This window comes from Anabas testudineus, chromosome 18 (assembly GCF_900324465.2).
Source record: "Anabas testudineus chromosome 18, fAnaTes1.2, whole genome shotgun sequence".
NCBI lineage: Eukaryota > Metazoa > Chordata > Actinopteri > Anabantiformes > Anabantidae > Anabas > Anabas testudineus.
Genome location: NC_046627.1, coordinates 20,304,845 through 20,318,319, shown reverse-complemented (window position 1 = coordinate 20,318,319; position 13,475 = coordinate 20,304,845). Strand labels below are relative to the sequence as shown.

General features: G+C 44.5%; 2 protein-coding genes across 5 annotated transcripts in view; one reads left to right on the top strand and one right to left on the bottom strand.

Moving 5' to 3' along the window:
* Nucleotides 1–893: 893 nt before the first annotated feature.
* LOC113157559 (serine/threonine-protein kinase D3-like) lies at nt 894–11,323 on the top strand. Of its 2 annotated transcripts, XM_026353124.1 has the most exons (19): nt 894–1,097; nt 1,514–1,697; nt 4,339–4,477; nt 4,731–4,862; nt 4,964–5,118; nt 5,219–5,414; nt 5,873–5,956; nt 6,454–6,613; nt 6,943–7,066; nt 7,215–7,292; nt 7,554–7,764; nt 7,847–7,872; nt 7,955–8,027; nt 8,220–8,326; nt 8,427–8,588; nt 8,874–8,972; nt 9,055–9,322; nt 9,596–9,681; nt 10,089–11,323. In XM_026353124.1, exons 2-19 carry the CDS (start codon nt 1,533–1,535, stop codon nt 10,251–10,253), a joined length of 2,430 nt encoding a protein of 809 aa, XP_026208909.1. In that variant the 5' UTR covers nt 894–1,097; nt 1,514–1,532; the 3' UTR covers nt 10,254–11,323. The 2 variants fall into 2 exon arrangements, with proteins under 2 accessions (XP_026208909.1, XP_026208910.1); XM_026353125.1 differs by lacking the exon at nt 894–1,097 and having other exon boundaries at nt 1,497–1,697.
* Nucleotides 10,488–13,475, bottom strand: part of actn3b (actinin alpha 3b) — a 32,937-nt gene continuing 29,949 nt past the window's right edge. For 2 of the 3 annotated variants that reach the window (XM_026353122.1, XM_026353123.1), the window contains 4 exons: nt 13,250–13,396; nt 12,908–12,973; nt 12,590–12,748; nt 11,747–11,905 (listed from right to left, as the gene is read on the bottom strand). In XM_026353122.1, the coding sequence (XP_026208907.1) occupies nt 11,747–11,905; nt 12,590–12,748; nt 12,908–12,973; nt 13,250–13,396 (531 nt within the window). Of the gene's footprint in view, nt 11,906–12,589; nt 12,749–12,907; nt 12,974–13,249; nt 13,397–13,475 lie in introns of all 3 variants that reach the window. The other variant, XM_026353121.1, reaches the window with a different exon arrangement.

The following is a 13,475-nucleotide window of genomic DNA, read 5'->3' as shown; positions in this document are numbered from 1 at the left end:
TTCTTGTAATCGCGTTTGTTGAAGTCGCAGTGCCGAGTGTAGAAAGTGCTAATTCTGTCAGCTTCTGATTGTGCTCAATGTGCAAGCTGCTGCAGGTTACGCATCATAATGAAGGAAAAGAGGTAGAAAAAGTAAGTGTTAAAGATGAATGAAGTGCTTCAGAAGGTTGTCGGGAAAAGAAAAGTGCTTTAAGTGTGTTTGCAGCAAATAATGTACAGAACTATCCGTGTATGACCTTTATATGTATGTTTACTGTAAGTCACTATCTCACTCATACTTATGATGGGGAAATTCCTTTAGTCACACATTATGTCAACACCATGTAGTTATGTAGATCATTTGTAGCTGGTCTCCAAGAAACTCTAGCAACCTCATGTTCACTGTACACACACCACAACACCAAAAAATACCAATACTAAGCCGTCATGTGTGGTATTAAACAGTCACTTATTCAGTCCGGGGGGACAGTGTCCAGAAAGGTTTAGCTCAGTAAAATAGATGAAGGGGAACAAACTACAATTGTAAATATGTATCTCTAATCTGTGTTGCTGGAGGAAATATTCAATATTTTGTTTCTCTGCTTTACTTGTCCAAACACTTCTGGTGTTCAGTGCATCTGCTCAGAGTCATGGATGGTAAATGTGGTTATGAGGCCTTGCAAGATATGGAGGGGGGGGCTTTCATTTCAGCTCCTGTATCGCTGATTAAATCAGGGTGATCTTATTGTGGCGGGGCCAACCGAATGTGTATTTTATCTAAGGTTCAATAAATACAAATCCCACTTTTCAAACTGATTCTGTGTTTTGTACATTTTCATCTACATAAGAGGCGTAAAAAGTGTGTGTGAGATGGTCAAACCAGTTCCTGTGTGTGTATGTATGTGTGTGTGTGTGTGTGTGTGTTTTCACAGGACTGGGGGTGTTAACCGTACGCTGCACCATCACAGCCCTCACAGAGATGTCTGTCTGTAACTTCCTGACTCGTCGACAACCAAGTCCCACACAAAGGAAACCAGACACTATACCCACCAGAGTTTATGTGAAGAACTGTGTGACTGATCAGCTGTCACGTCGTTGAGATACGGTTCAGCACTTGAGGTGAGTGATTGGAGCCCGAATTGAACCGGGATTAGAACGTAACCTTACTTGAATCGAGTGTACTAAGATCATGACAGTGTTTTTATTTTAGTAACAGGAAATTTAAAAACTGTGTTTACGTGTGAAGTGGATGTTGCTTAGTAACCTCCAGAGTGTAATACTCTGTTTTAATGAGTGTCCTCTATGAGTTTCAGTGTTGATGTGTGAGGTAGTGACTATTTTGAATCAGTATTAATGAATACTTGAGTTACAATTTCCTACATGCAGACGTTTACACCCTGAACTAAGCAGAGACTTGTTTTTGCTGCCAGAATCAGCTTTGAAACCAGGAATAGATGTTGGAGCAGCCACATCTCTTCATCATAACACCATCCTATTGTCTCCTATGTACCTCTAATAATTCTGGACACGTACAGCCCTACAGGCTCTCTCTCCATGAACGCAGCACCTCCCTCCAGCCCCACGAGTCTCACCAGTCTGACAGCGCCGGCTCTGGTTCAGTTCCAGCTCGGCCTGTTCAGGGAGGTGGTTCGAGTGTCTGCCGCCAACTTGACCTACCGCCATGCTAAAAGACTGGCTGCAGAGATCATAGAGCGCAAGGTAATTGAAACATCACATCAAGGGGGAGGGCACTAAAAGGAGGGGAGACCTAAAGGGGTAAAATTTGTGTAGTACCGGTTCAATGAGCTGGAGCTGAGTGCTTTATCTTCAAACTGCTCTTTGTGTTCTAGGTCTAGGTGTCCTACACCTGAAACATGATCTCCACATGTTGTAGCCTCCATCTGACAGATAGAGGAGGTTAAATCTATTCAGTACTTGCAAAATCTAAAAGCTAGTGACTATAATTGGGCTGGTTCAGATCCTGCATGTAGACCTGAGTGAGCACTGAGGGCTCGCATTGCACCTTTAACTCAGTTCCACTTGGAAAATATTCAGTTGACACTGCAGCTTTCTCAGGTCTCGAAACCCTCAGCGTGTGGACTTTGAAAAGGTCACCGTCTGCACGAAGGAGGATCGTGTAGGTTACAGTGTAGAGTGTGGCTTTTGAGAAACCTCCAGGTTTTTCTGCATTGTTGTCTGATGGAGGATGTTGTGGTGGTTTTGGCTGTAGCGTATCCTCACTACACACACACACACACACACACGTATGAGTTATTAACCTGGTTTATATTCTAGTAAACCAAGTTAGATTTATGCACCAAACTCTTACAGGAACACAGTGAAGATAATTAAGTAGCTTAAACAGCAGTAGGTCCACTTGTCCATCACAACAAAACTCCACCAGCAGTGAATTCAGACACATGTAGTTAACGTGTGTCTGCAGGTGCTGGTGTCTCTGTGTGTGTCAGCTGGCCTGGTCTTCACACTGCCTCTGTTACAGAGACTGTGTGGTCGACACTAGCGCAGAAAAGTTTCCAACCACAGCCTCACCCCTTCTGTTTTAAACACACACACACACACACACGCACGTCTACCTCGCTCGCACCAGTGCTGCTTTCAGCTTTTGATCTTTGCTCGAGTCTTCAGGCAGCAGGTCGACACAGTCTGAAGCAGCAGCTGGTCTGCCTCTGCCTCCCTTTGTCTTTCCACAAACATTAGGGTTGTAGATTTATCAGCAGCACCCTTGCAACACATTTCCGCTCATCCACTCCCACACTACTGACTTTACACCTGATTCCCACTCACATTATTTTTTAAAATTATATATTGTGATATAACTCTATGATAAATTCCTTTCCCATAGAGTTTACCCGATCCGATGGCATGCCACGATCGTGAGTTAAAACCTTAACTCCTCAACAATATTTCATATTTTCGCTACCCAGTCACGCATAACGTATACACTTAGTATAAGTTATGTTTCCTGAGTGCCACAGCAGAATAAACAATAACGTACAATAATACAGATCATAATCTAAATGTATAAATGAGATGTGGTTATTAACAGTCAATCAAAGAGGACCTTGGGGCACCAATGGCACCAAATTGACCAATCATTGTGCAGTCAGGCAGATTAGCCTGCAGGTGTCCAGGTCGCGTGAGTTTGCTGGGAGCAGCTGAGACCGAGAAGTGCGACAGCAACAGACAGAACAGACTGGCAGCTTTCCTCCACTCACCGCGTGGAGCAGCCTGTCGATAAAGATGCTGCTTAGGTCACATTGCTTGGTTTGAAAAGCGTTGAGTTGCCAGTGAGTGAGGTACCTCGGCCATGTCCCGGTACGTTTTCTGATCCCCGATCAGCACAGAAAACATGTTCATTGTATTGTCTTGTGTTAGTGGACACCACTACCAAATACTTCTGGAAGGGACTTTAGGAGGTGTTGAGTGTCTTTAAATTACACCATCAGCCTCTTAAATCTGCGACTGTAGTTCGTTACATCCTGTTATTGTCATCACTTTATTTACTGTAAATCCAGAAGATGACAGAATCAACATCCGGACGGCTGCAGTAGAAAAGACTTCCATTCATAAAACCACACAACAGGTTGTTATCTTGCAAGATGAACAGAGCAGGGAAGATTTTCTCACCATTTCTCTGTCCTCACTCACCACTATTGAATAAAGAGACATGTGTGTGTGTATATATATATATATATATACTGTATATATACATATTTACAAGTTGTTAGACCACAGCTCACCTGCAGCACATCACTTACAGTATGCTCAGGACCGTTTCTCAGACATGCGGCAGATTAAGAGGCGGTTTGGATTCCACCACACTGCAGGCTCTCAGACGTGAAAACGCCGAATCGTGACTGACGTACAGACACGGTCTTCACCATGTTCACGTGTTCAGATTGTATCAGGTTCTGTCGTGTTACGTCTTATCTTAGAGACCTATTTATCCTTTTGTCGAAAGTGTAACTAGGTCATGTAGGTAGCAGATTATTTACAGAATCTTTTGACTTCTCTGATGTCTCTTTATGTTTCTGTCCCCGTTGAATTTTCTCCAGGTTGTACTCCACTGAATCCACTGAAACTCTGTTGTGATGGAAAATGCTAGTCAGACAGAGAAATCATGTTGTGGGACGCAGTGTTAACCAAGCAGCATTAGCTATGATGTGTTTCTTTCAGACAGGGGTTTTTCCACATAACTTATTTTTATATCCAGATCATATGTTTGTCAGCTTCACCTGCTGGAAGTGATGCAGATTTGCATGACTCAGCTCGTCGGGGCGAGCGTGTTAAATTTAGCTTGTGTCATGGATGGAGACTGACACGGTGTCTGTGCGTTCAGGCTCCAGACTGCAGCGTGGTGGGAGTCGGGGAGAAGATTCTGCTGTTCAGACATCAGGCCTCCACCGAGCAGCTGCTGCAGCGACTGTCCGACCACGACGAGCTGCGGGATGGAGACCTCATCGAGGTCATCATCGCAGGTCAGAGGGCAGCAGGTTGAACTTCAACAGGAACACAAATGTCCATAATATGAAGATTAGAGTCAGCAGATCTGTTTTCAAGAGACATTCTTTAAAATCATCAGCACATAAAACACACAGATCAACAGATCAATCCTCTCTCACGTTTCAGTGTCTACTGTGTTTATCTCCTGTCAAAGCAGCTGTGTGTCTTGATATGTATCCTCACATGACTAGAGATCTATACTGTCTCTGTTTTGTTTATCTGACTCAGGATCAGCCACAGTGACTGAGATGAGGACCCGTCCACACACTCTGGTGGTCCAGTCGTACCGGACTCCCACTTTCTGTCACCACTGTGGAGAAATGCTGTGGGGCCTCGTTCGACAGGGGCTAAAGTGTGACGGTAAAGTCATCGGTGTTTGGACTCATTCATAGGTTTCATCAGTTTTTTGTTCATAAAGTCATAATCTGCCACTTTTTTCTGTCCTCTCTCCCTTTGTTCAGGTTGTGGATTAGATTTCCATAAACGCTGTGCCTTCCAGTTGCCCAATGACTGCAGTCGAGCGCGGCGGCAGGTTAGCACCAGCCTCTCTCTGTTTCCTCCCCGACGCCCCCGTACACACTCCCTGTCCAATCAGGCAGGAGGCAGTCTGGAAGAGGTGAGGACGTAAATGTACTATTTTCAGTTGACACTCGTTTTCCAAACTGTGGGATTAGTTAAACCCTGTCCCTTCCTTTACCTAACCTGTCCTTCCACAGATCAGCATGTCCAAACCCTCATCCAGGCCTCCATCCTGGGCAGATCCTCCGGTCTGGCTGGGTGTTGGGTACGGCGGCAGAAGCAAACCTCAGGTGCCTCACACCTTCCACATCCACAGCTACACCAAACCCACCGTGTGCCAGTACTGCCACAGACTGCTCAAGGGGCTCTTCAGACAGGGGCTGCAGTGTTCAGGTGAGAGCGATGCAGGAGTCAGTTCTGCTGGTGAATACAGAGCTGCGTACACTCTGTCCTGACGTTGCTGCACGTCGATAAAATAAGATGAAGAACCAACATTTTCTGCAGGACCATTAGAACACGTGTCCAACTGATGATATGTTAAAACATGTTCCTCTATTGTGACCGTTTTATGATCATTGACTTAGATTTTGTTTGCTTGCCTTGTTCCTCACTTGTAAGTCGCTTTGGATAAAAGCGTCTGCTAAATGACTAAATGTAAATGTAAATCATCTTTTCCAGCAGCCTCTTGACTCTGATGAATCACCTTTAGGTTCAGGTCTGGATTCAAAGACGTATTAGTTGTGTAAGCAGGGAGCTCACGTGGTACAGAATACAAATAAAACATACACACCAGGATCCTTGTTTCCTGTCGGTGTTTGAACCTTCCTCCTCTCTCCTCTTCATCCTCTCAGACTGCAGGTTTAACTGCCACCGGCGCTGTGAGCCTCTGGTTCCCCGGGACTGTCCAGGAGAGAAGAGAGGCGTCAACGGGGAAGGTGAGCTGCCCTCCGTCCCTGCAGCATGCGTTTAGTATTCCAGGCCTGTGATTCAGTCTGATCACAGCTCTGATTGTCTCATAACGCCGTGATGAGTCAAAAGTGATTCACTGTTCTTAAGGATGTTTGACAGGTCCAGGACTCTGTGTGATTAAAATTCCCAGAAACACCACATTTGTCCATGTAGTGCTGATGATTTGTAGTGTGATTAAAGCCTGATGAGATTTAAGGTGACGCCAGCGAACATGATTTCTTACAGCGTCATTACCTAATGTTCTATAAAACACTGTATTTTTATATAGTTACATAAGAGGTAAACCTCTTTTAGGTGTGAGAAAATTATTTGAAGTCAGACAAAAGTTTAATTGGTTTGACTGATGTAAAACAATTACATTTGATTTATTATTTGTAGTTTTGCATTCATTTAGTTAAATACTATGTGTAGTTAATGAGTCGCTGGACTGATATGCTCTCTGCTCACGATGTCATATTCCCAGGATTCACAGCAGCGGGTCACACCTGCCCTCCAGAACCAGAGGACACTGAGTCAGAGCTCACCAGTACAACAACACTAGACATCTCAGACGATGAGATGTCCACGGACAGAGACTCGCTGGTCGAGACCAAAGAAGAGCAGCCGCCACGAGAGGCGATGAGGTGAGAGGGTGGTTATTAATTTACTCTGATGATGTCACAGCATCTGAATTGTGACCGTGGTGTCTGGTGGTGATGTCACGAGACGGAGTTTGACTTGCAGCTGTTCTGTACATACACACCTACACCAAAACACACACTGACTTTTTCACTTTCTATCACTGTTGATGGAAAGTGACACACTGCCACCTGGAGGCACTCAAGAGTTACTGTCACATCACAGCCATCTGCTCTGCAGGTGATGAGAAAACCAAATGTAATGTCATGTCATGTCATGTCATGTAATCTCAGACCTTTTTAATCACATCTTTTGTCCTGTGCTGCTCCATCAGTCCGTGTTTCAGCACTTACATCCCTCTGATGAGACTCGTTCAGTCGGTGCATCACACTAAGAGGAGAGCTGGCGGGGTCCTGAGAGAAGGGTGGCTGCTGCATCACACCGACACTGACACACTGGTGAGAAACACACACACACACACACACACACACATACACACGCTATAATGTGCATTGACTTCGTCCCTGTTTAACACTCACACACACTGTTTTATTATCTTATTAACATCTTTGTGTGAATTGTTTCGGATCCTGTTTTTTCCCCAAGAGGAAACGTCATTACTGGATCTTGGATGGGAAAAGTATCACCCTGTACCAGAACGAGAGTAGCACAAAGTACTACAAGGTACGAGCTCCTCATAAACAGCGTTTTAGATTTATACAGTAATAACAATAACACAAGAATTCAGTTCATTATGTGTTTTTTCTTTTATTCTTTTACTTTTTCCGTGATACTAGTCATGCTCCTAATCTACCGTGGTTTTACATAATATAAAAACATATATATAATAATAATTTAATATAATTATCTCTGTGTAACGATATTAGATTTTACTTCGCCTCTGTGTGAAGGATAAAGACGTCTTCTCTCCTCGTCCTGCTGCAGGAGATCCCTCTGTCTGAGGTGCTGGAGGTTCGAGGCTCCACCCAGCTGTCTATGTCCACGTTGCCAGGCAACAGCGCCCACTCGTTTGAGGTGGTGACGGCCTCGCTGGTGTACTGCGTGGCCGGGGAGGACGGCCCGGTCTGGGAGGGCGCCATCCGTCAGGCTCTGATGCCCATGCAGAGCAGCGGAGGACACAGCGAGGAGACCCAGGGTGAGACGGACGTAATATTAAACCTCTGATTAAAACTTTCTCTCTCTTCCTGTGTTAACCTTTTGTCCTGGTCTTTTTACAGATATCTACTCACAGAGAGACAGCGCGGTAAGGCTCAACTTGTGTAACCTGCTGTGTGCCAGATGTTGATTATACTTCACTGTGTAGCACGTGTTCCTGTGTGTTTCAGGACGTCAGCTTGGTGTATCAGATCTTTACAGACGATGTGCTGGGATCAGGACAGTTTGGAGTGGTGTACAGAGGTCAGCGGGTTTTGAACACATTTTTACGTTATTAGTTCTTAGTTTAAATATATGCTAAAAGCTCAGAATAAGGAAACACTGAAATCGAAGGTTTCTCTGCTTGTAAACTGAGCTGGACTCCTGTAAGAGAGTTTCTCACCGAGGAGCTTTCTGCTGTAAATGATGTGTAAATGAACGCTTGTCATTCTTCAGGCACTCATAGGAAGTCAGGTCGGCCAGTTGCCATCAAAGTCATCGATAAGACACGGTTCCCCAACAAACAGGAGAGACAGCTGAGGAACGAAGTGTCCATCTTGCAGGTACAGACGCATTTGTCATCATCTGCTCGCTTTAGCTCTGTATTCATAAGAAAACCTGTCACTCAATATGTGAGTGTGTGTGTGTTTCTGTGTCCTCCAGAGTCTGTCCCACCCTGGTGTGGTGCTGTTGGAAGGGATGTTCGAGACCATCGAGTACGTCTTTGTCGTCATGGAGAAGCTCCATGGAGACATGCTGGAGATGATTCTGTCCAGCGAGAAAGGCCGACTCCCCGAACGCAACACTCGCTTCCTGGTCACGCAGGTACGCGATCGCATCCCTGTCTCTAAACGGTCTGAAGGTTTAATGTTGTAGTATCTCCTACGATTGTGGTTCCCACCCTGTCGGCATGATCACAGCTCATAGCCGTATAACAAGTCAACACTTCTAGGAACCAGGGGTCACACTTTGAACTGGATTTGTTTGTTGCACAGATGAAGAGAATCCTCATCATCAGTGAAAGGACGATTGTTTTTGAGACACCGTCTTCATAACCGAAGCACTAAACCTATTGTCATCCATGTTTTATACTGTGTGTGTCTGCTGCAGATCCTTGAAGCTCTGCGGTATCTGCACTTCAAACACATCGCTCACTGTGACCTGAAACCTGAGAATGTGCTTCTGGCGTCTGCGGACCCTTTTCCTCGGGTGGGTTTTTACAACTCGATTCATTTCCTGCAGAAGCTAGTTGTTGCGACATCTCATTTCATTAACCCCGTGCACGCCGCAGGTGAAGCTGTGCGACTTCGGCTTTGCCCGCATCATCGGTGAGAAGTCATTCCGGCGCTCGGTTGTGGGGACGCCGGCCTACCTGGCGCCCGAGGTGATCAGCAGCAGCGGCTACAACCGCTCTCTGGACATGTGGTCGGTGGGTGTCATCATGTATGTGAGCCTAAGTGGCACGTTCCCCTTCAATGAGGACGAGGACATCAAGCAGCAGATCACAAACGCTGCGTTCATGTACCCTCGTCAACCCTGGGCCTCCATCTCCCTGGAGGGTAAGAATGATTAGCCTTTTATTTTCAAACCTTTCTTAAGCTCATACAAGATTTTCTGCAACTGATATTCAGAAGTTACATCTTAAATCCCTCATTCAGTCTTGGAAACTTTTGGATCCCCACTAAAATTCAAAACATGGTTCTGTGACTCTGAATAATTGGCTGCACAGCATGAATGTGTTGATTTATCCAATGCAGAGTCTCCTGTAGCCACTAGGGAGCTCCAGTGGGTCATTTTAAAAACAAAACATGTGTGTCTCCTTCCCTCTCCAGCCGTGAGTCTCATCAATAACCTGCTGCAGGTGTCGGTGAGGAGGAGGTTCAGCGTGGGCAAAGCACTGGGACACCACTGGCTGCAGGTCCGTCTCAGCACGTCTACATTCAGCTAAGAGGGTTACGAACGAGCTCTGCTAAGACAGCATGAGCTCATTTTAGTGTTTAATGCCGTTACAGTATGTTCGCTCAATCTGTTGCCAAGGAGTGAAACATTACCTAGATGAATTTTGGTTGTGATTATGCTCCATTAAGTTTACTAACATCCTCATTGGATAACTTCAATTCAAACAGCAACTTGATTAGAGATTTCTTATGAGTTGCAAAATCCCAAGGTGGCTATGAAACTAAATGAGATGTATTAAATCTAGAAACTAATTCAAATGCCCATGTTCACCATCTTCCTACACATTAGTAAATAAGTTAAAGAAGTCGAGGGATTTCTTTTACATTTGCACCCATTTCCATCTCCCCTCTCATCTTCCTCGTGCAGAATTTCCAGCTGTGGTGCGACCTCAGGGAATTCGAGCAGAGGATGGGCTGCAGGTATCTAACGCACCAACATGACGAGGAGCGCTGGCAGCGCTACACTCAGGAGAAGGGCTTGGACTTTCCCTCCCACCTCTGCTGGGACCCCAACAATGACCATGACATGTGACCTCAGCGTGGAGGTGTAAGGTTGGACAGAAGTGGACTATACGGCAGTGACCCAGGGATTGTTATTGTTTACGTTTGTGTGCTGTTACTGCTGCCGTCTTATAAGCTGTGCTTGTGCAGCACAATTATTTGAACGTGTATACAAGAAATATTGACATATCAGGTCTAGTGCTCAACATAATAAAAACACAAACAACGGCTGTTTAGTAACATAATTTTCCTTTTTTATTCCAAGCTCTGGTTTTTATAATTTAACTGTGCGAAAGTGGGTTTTTATAGCATCAGTGGTGATGGACAGAATGAGATGAGGGGAGGAGGAGAATGGAGCACATATTACCATAAGTCAACTCGCACTGGTTATCATGGCTGACCTGTCACGTCAAATGGGACCTAAACCCTATCTGCTTCCTCACTGAGATAGGCCTGCTGCGGTCCCATGTACAGAACTCTTATTTCATCCACTACTTTCCTGACGCCCTTTCCTGACCGCTCGACCCCTCTCTCTCTGTAATTTTAGGTTTTACTGAAGTGCATCGCGGACAGAGAGGAGGGATGTGTGTGTGGGATCGTTCTCTCCGGCCGTAACAGCTTTTCCTTTCTGTCTTCATTCGAGTCCCCATCGAGCCATGGCTCTCGCTCTCTCTGTCTACATTTACCCAAGGTGCTTTGCCTTGAGTTGCTGTCCTCATCTTAATATTCAGCACTTCAAAGTGTGGGTGCTCTCATTCATCCTCCGATTGATCCTGAGTTTCTTCCGTTTAAGATTTCCAGGTTGAATTTGATCTTTGCTAACATTCAGGATTCACAGTGCTTTAGTATTTGATTTTTTTAAACAGAACTTCAGTGTTCGACTGGCTTTGTAACATCGTAGCACCTGACTGGCTTCACTCCTGCTGGCTGAAACGTTAACAGGCTATCAGCTACTGACAGCTGTGCGATTAGGGACGATTCAGAGGACAGTCTCACAAAGACAGCATTTCTAAACTTCAACACAGCATGCATCTGCACAAATACACAACCAACCAAGCCAACTGACCAACCAGCTTTTTTTTTTTAAATCATGTTTAATAACCCTTCTACAAAAAATGTCATCTGGAGACGGGAGAGCAGGAGGCTTTGCTCAAATCAAGAGGCTTTTTTAAATAGCTTTCTTTCTCTTTCATTAGTTCCTTCTGTTTATCATCTAAAGGTGGCAGGTATGTTATATGTATGCTGCTTACATAAGTTCAGTCAATACCTGACACGCTTCTGCTTTTTAAGGCACTTGAATGAGTCTAAATATAGTTTTTTCGATCTGAACAGAGTCTTCTACTCTCACCTTCTCTAGGCAGTAGGCAGTGTTTATGGGGATTGGAAAGGGTGGGGAGGGGAGAGTTAAGATTTCAAAGAGGAAAAGTTAAGAACTAAGCATGTGGAAGGGTTTAAATTGCTCTCTCCAAATAGGAGAAATAGGGGGGAGAAGGGGGGAGAGGAGGTGGTGAGAAGCGGCCGCATTTATAAGTCGCTCTCTCCGTACAGAGCACTGGAGAAGGAAATGTAGTCCAGGGCATCAGTGGGGCTGTTGGGTCCGACGAACCTGGTCATGCGGCTAATGCAGTACTCGGCCTGCTCTGGTGGCAGCTCTCTGCGCAGCTCCTCCACTGTGATGTAATTCTGAGAAAGGAGGGAGAGGTGAGGTGTGATTTATACACACACAGAGCTGATTTTTAAACCAAACCTCCTGGCATTTCAACGCACTCCAAATTCTGCCGCCTACAATTTCTTTTTCTTCTTTTTTTAAAGATTGCTCAACATTAACTCACCAGTGTTCCCACTCAAGCCAACACAGCAATTGAGTGACGATGAATAGTCCACATCTTAATACAAATGTGGCTTTTGATTCTAGTTTTAGCTGTTATTCACTCATCGATCTGCTGAGATCTGGGACCATGACAATCCCCCTGTATCCACAGTAAATGTGGATACAGCTCAGCAGTTATCAGACTTCTCCTCTTCATGACCTTCGTATTAATAAGTAACTTTTTTTTAGGATTAATGAGATAAGAAGCTGGTTACTTCTAACCTAGAGGTCAGATTGACCTAGTTCAATGTTACTGAGTCATGCTGTCATTTTTCATCCAGCTGAGCTGATGTCACTGTTTTCTTCCCTGTGTGAACTCATTAGCAATTAGTCTTTACCCGCCCACCCCAACAATCTTATAATATTAATGAATAATAACGGTGATGAAGATACAGAGCCATATATACTGAGTATATATGTAAGTACATATAGTAACTGTGCATTCGTAAAGATTTAATTACCGTTTGTCAGGTGTAAATGTTGGTTTGTTTACTTACCTTGTCTGAAGCCAGAATCTTGAAGGAAGCCATGACCTGTTCTGCAGTGTCGGTCTCAGCGGTCTCGCGGGTCATGAAGTCGATGAAGGCCTGGAAGGTCACAACACCTGTGTTGTTGGGGTCCACCAGGGTCATGATGCGAGCGAACTCTACCTCACCCTGTCAGAAAGAAAAAGTATGTTATTACTTTAACTACAAATAACTAACTAACAAGTTACTACATAGACGTAATACATTGGTCTTTAATGGATTTTATTAATAATCCTGTATAAAACTTATAAAAAGTTTTGTTAAAGAAATTTCAGACAGGGTACTGACCAGATCGTAACCCATGGAGATGAGGCAGGCACGGAAGTCGTCTGGGTCCATCATACCATTCCTCTTCTGCAAAAAAAAAAAAGAATTGCAATTGAAGATTAATTACTAGAACAAAATGATATGACACAATCGTCTATCTCTGTAATACAGAGCATTAAATAAACAGAAGTTAATAAAAATCAGTGATTTTGTTGTTTAAAATGAAAGAAATGAGCTCTGTTCTGTGGCTCATGTGTTGTTAAGCAAACTGATTCACTGACACTAGTACAAATGTCACTGTGAGGTTTATATATATATATATAGATACATATAATTTATTTTTTGAGTCCATGAATGTCTCACCCTGTCGAAGTGGTTGAAGGAGGCTCTGAACTCATTGAGCTGTTCTTGGCTGATGCCCTTGGCATCACGGGTCAGGATCTGGTTCTCCACCTCGTTGATGGTTCTGGCGATGGTGGTGAGCAGCTGCTCCCAGCCCACACGGATGTGCTGTAGTGTAGGAGAGAAACCAGATTTATACTTGTGAAACAAAAGAAGAGGTGGAAAGAGAGAGCTCCTGAATGTCAAG

Bases quoted from the DNA above. Each gene is read 5' to 3' on its own strand.
- LOC113157559 (XM_026353124.1), top strand. From the start codon at position 1,533: ATGAACGCAGCACCTCCCTCCAGCCCCACGAGTCTCACCAGTCTGACA. The intron at 5,957-6,453 runs GTGAGCTGCCCT...TCATATTCCCAG, and splicing joins GAGAGGCGTCAACGGGGAAG to GATTCACAGCAGCGGGTCAC. The intron at 7,067-7,214 runs GTGAGAAACACA...TTTTTCCCCAAG, and splicing joins ACACCGACACTGACACACTG to AGGAAACGTCATTACTGGAT.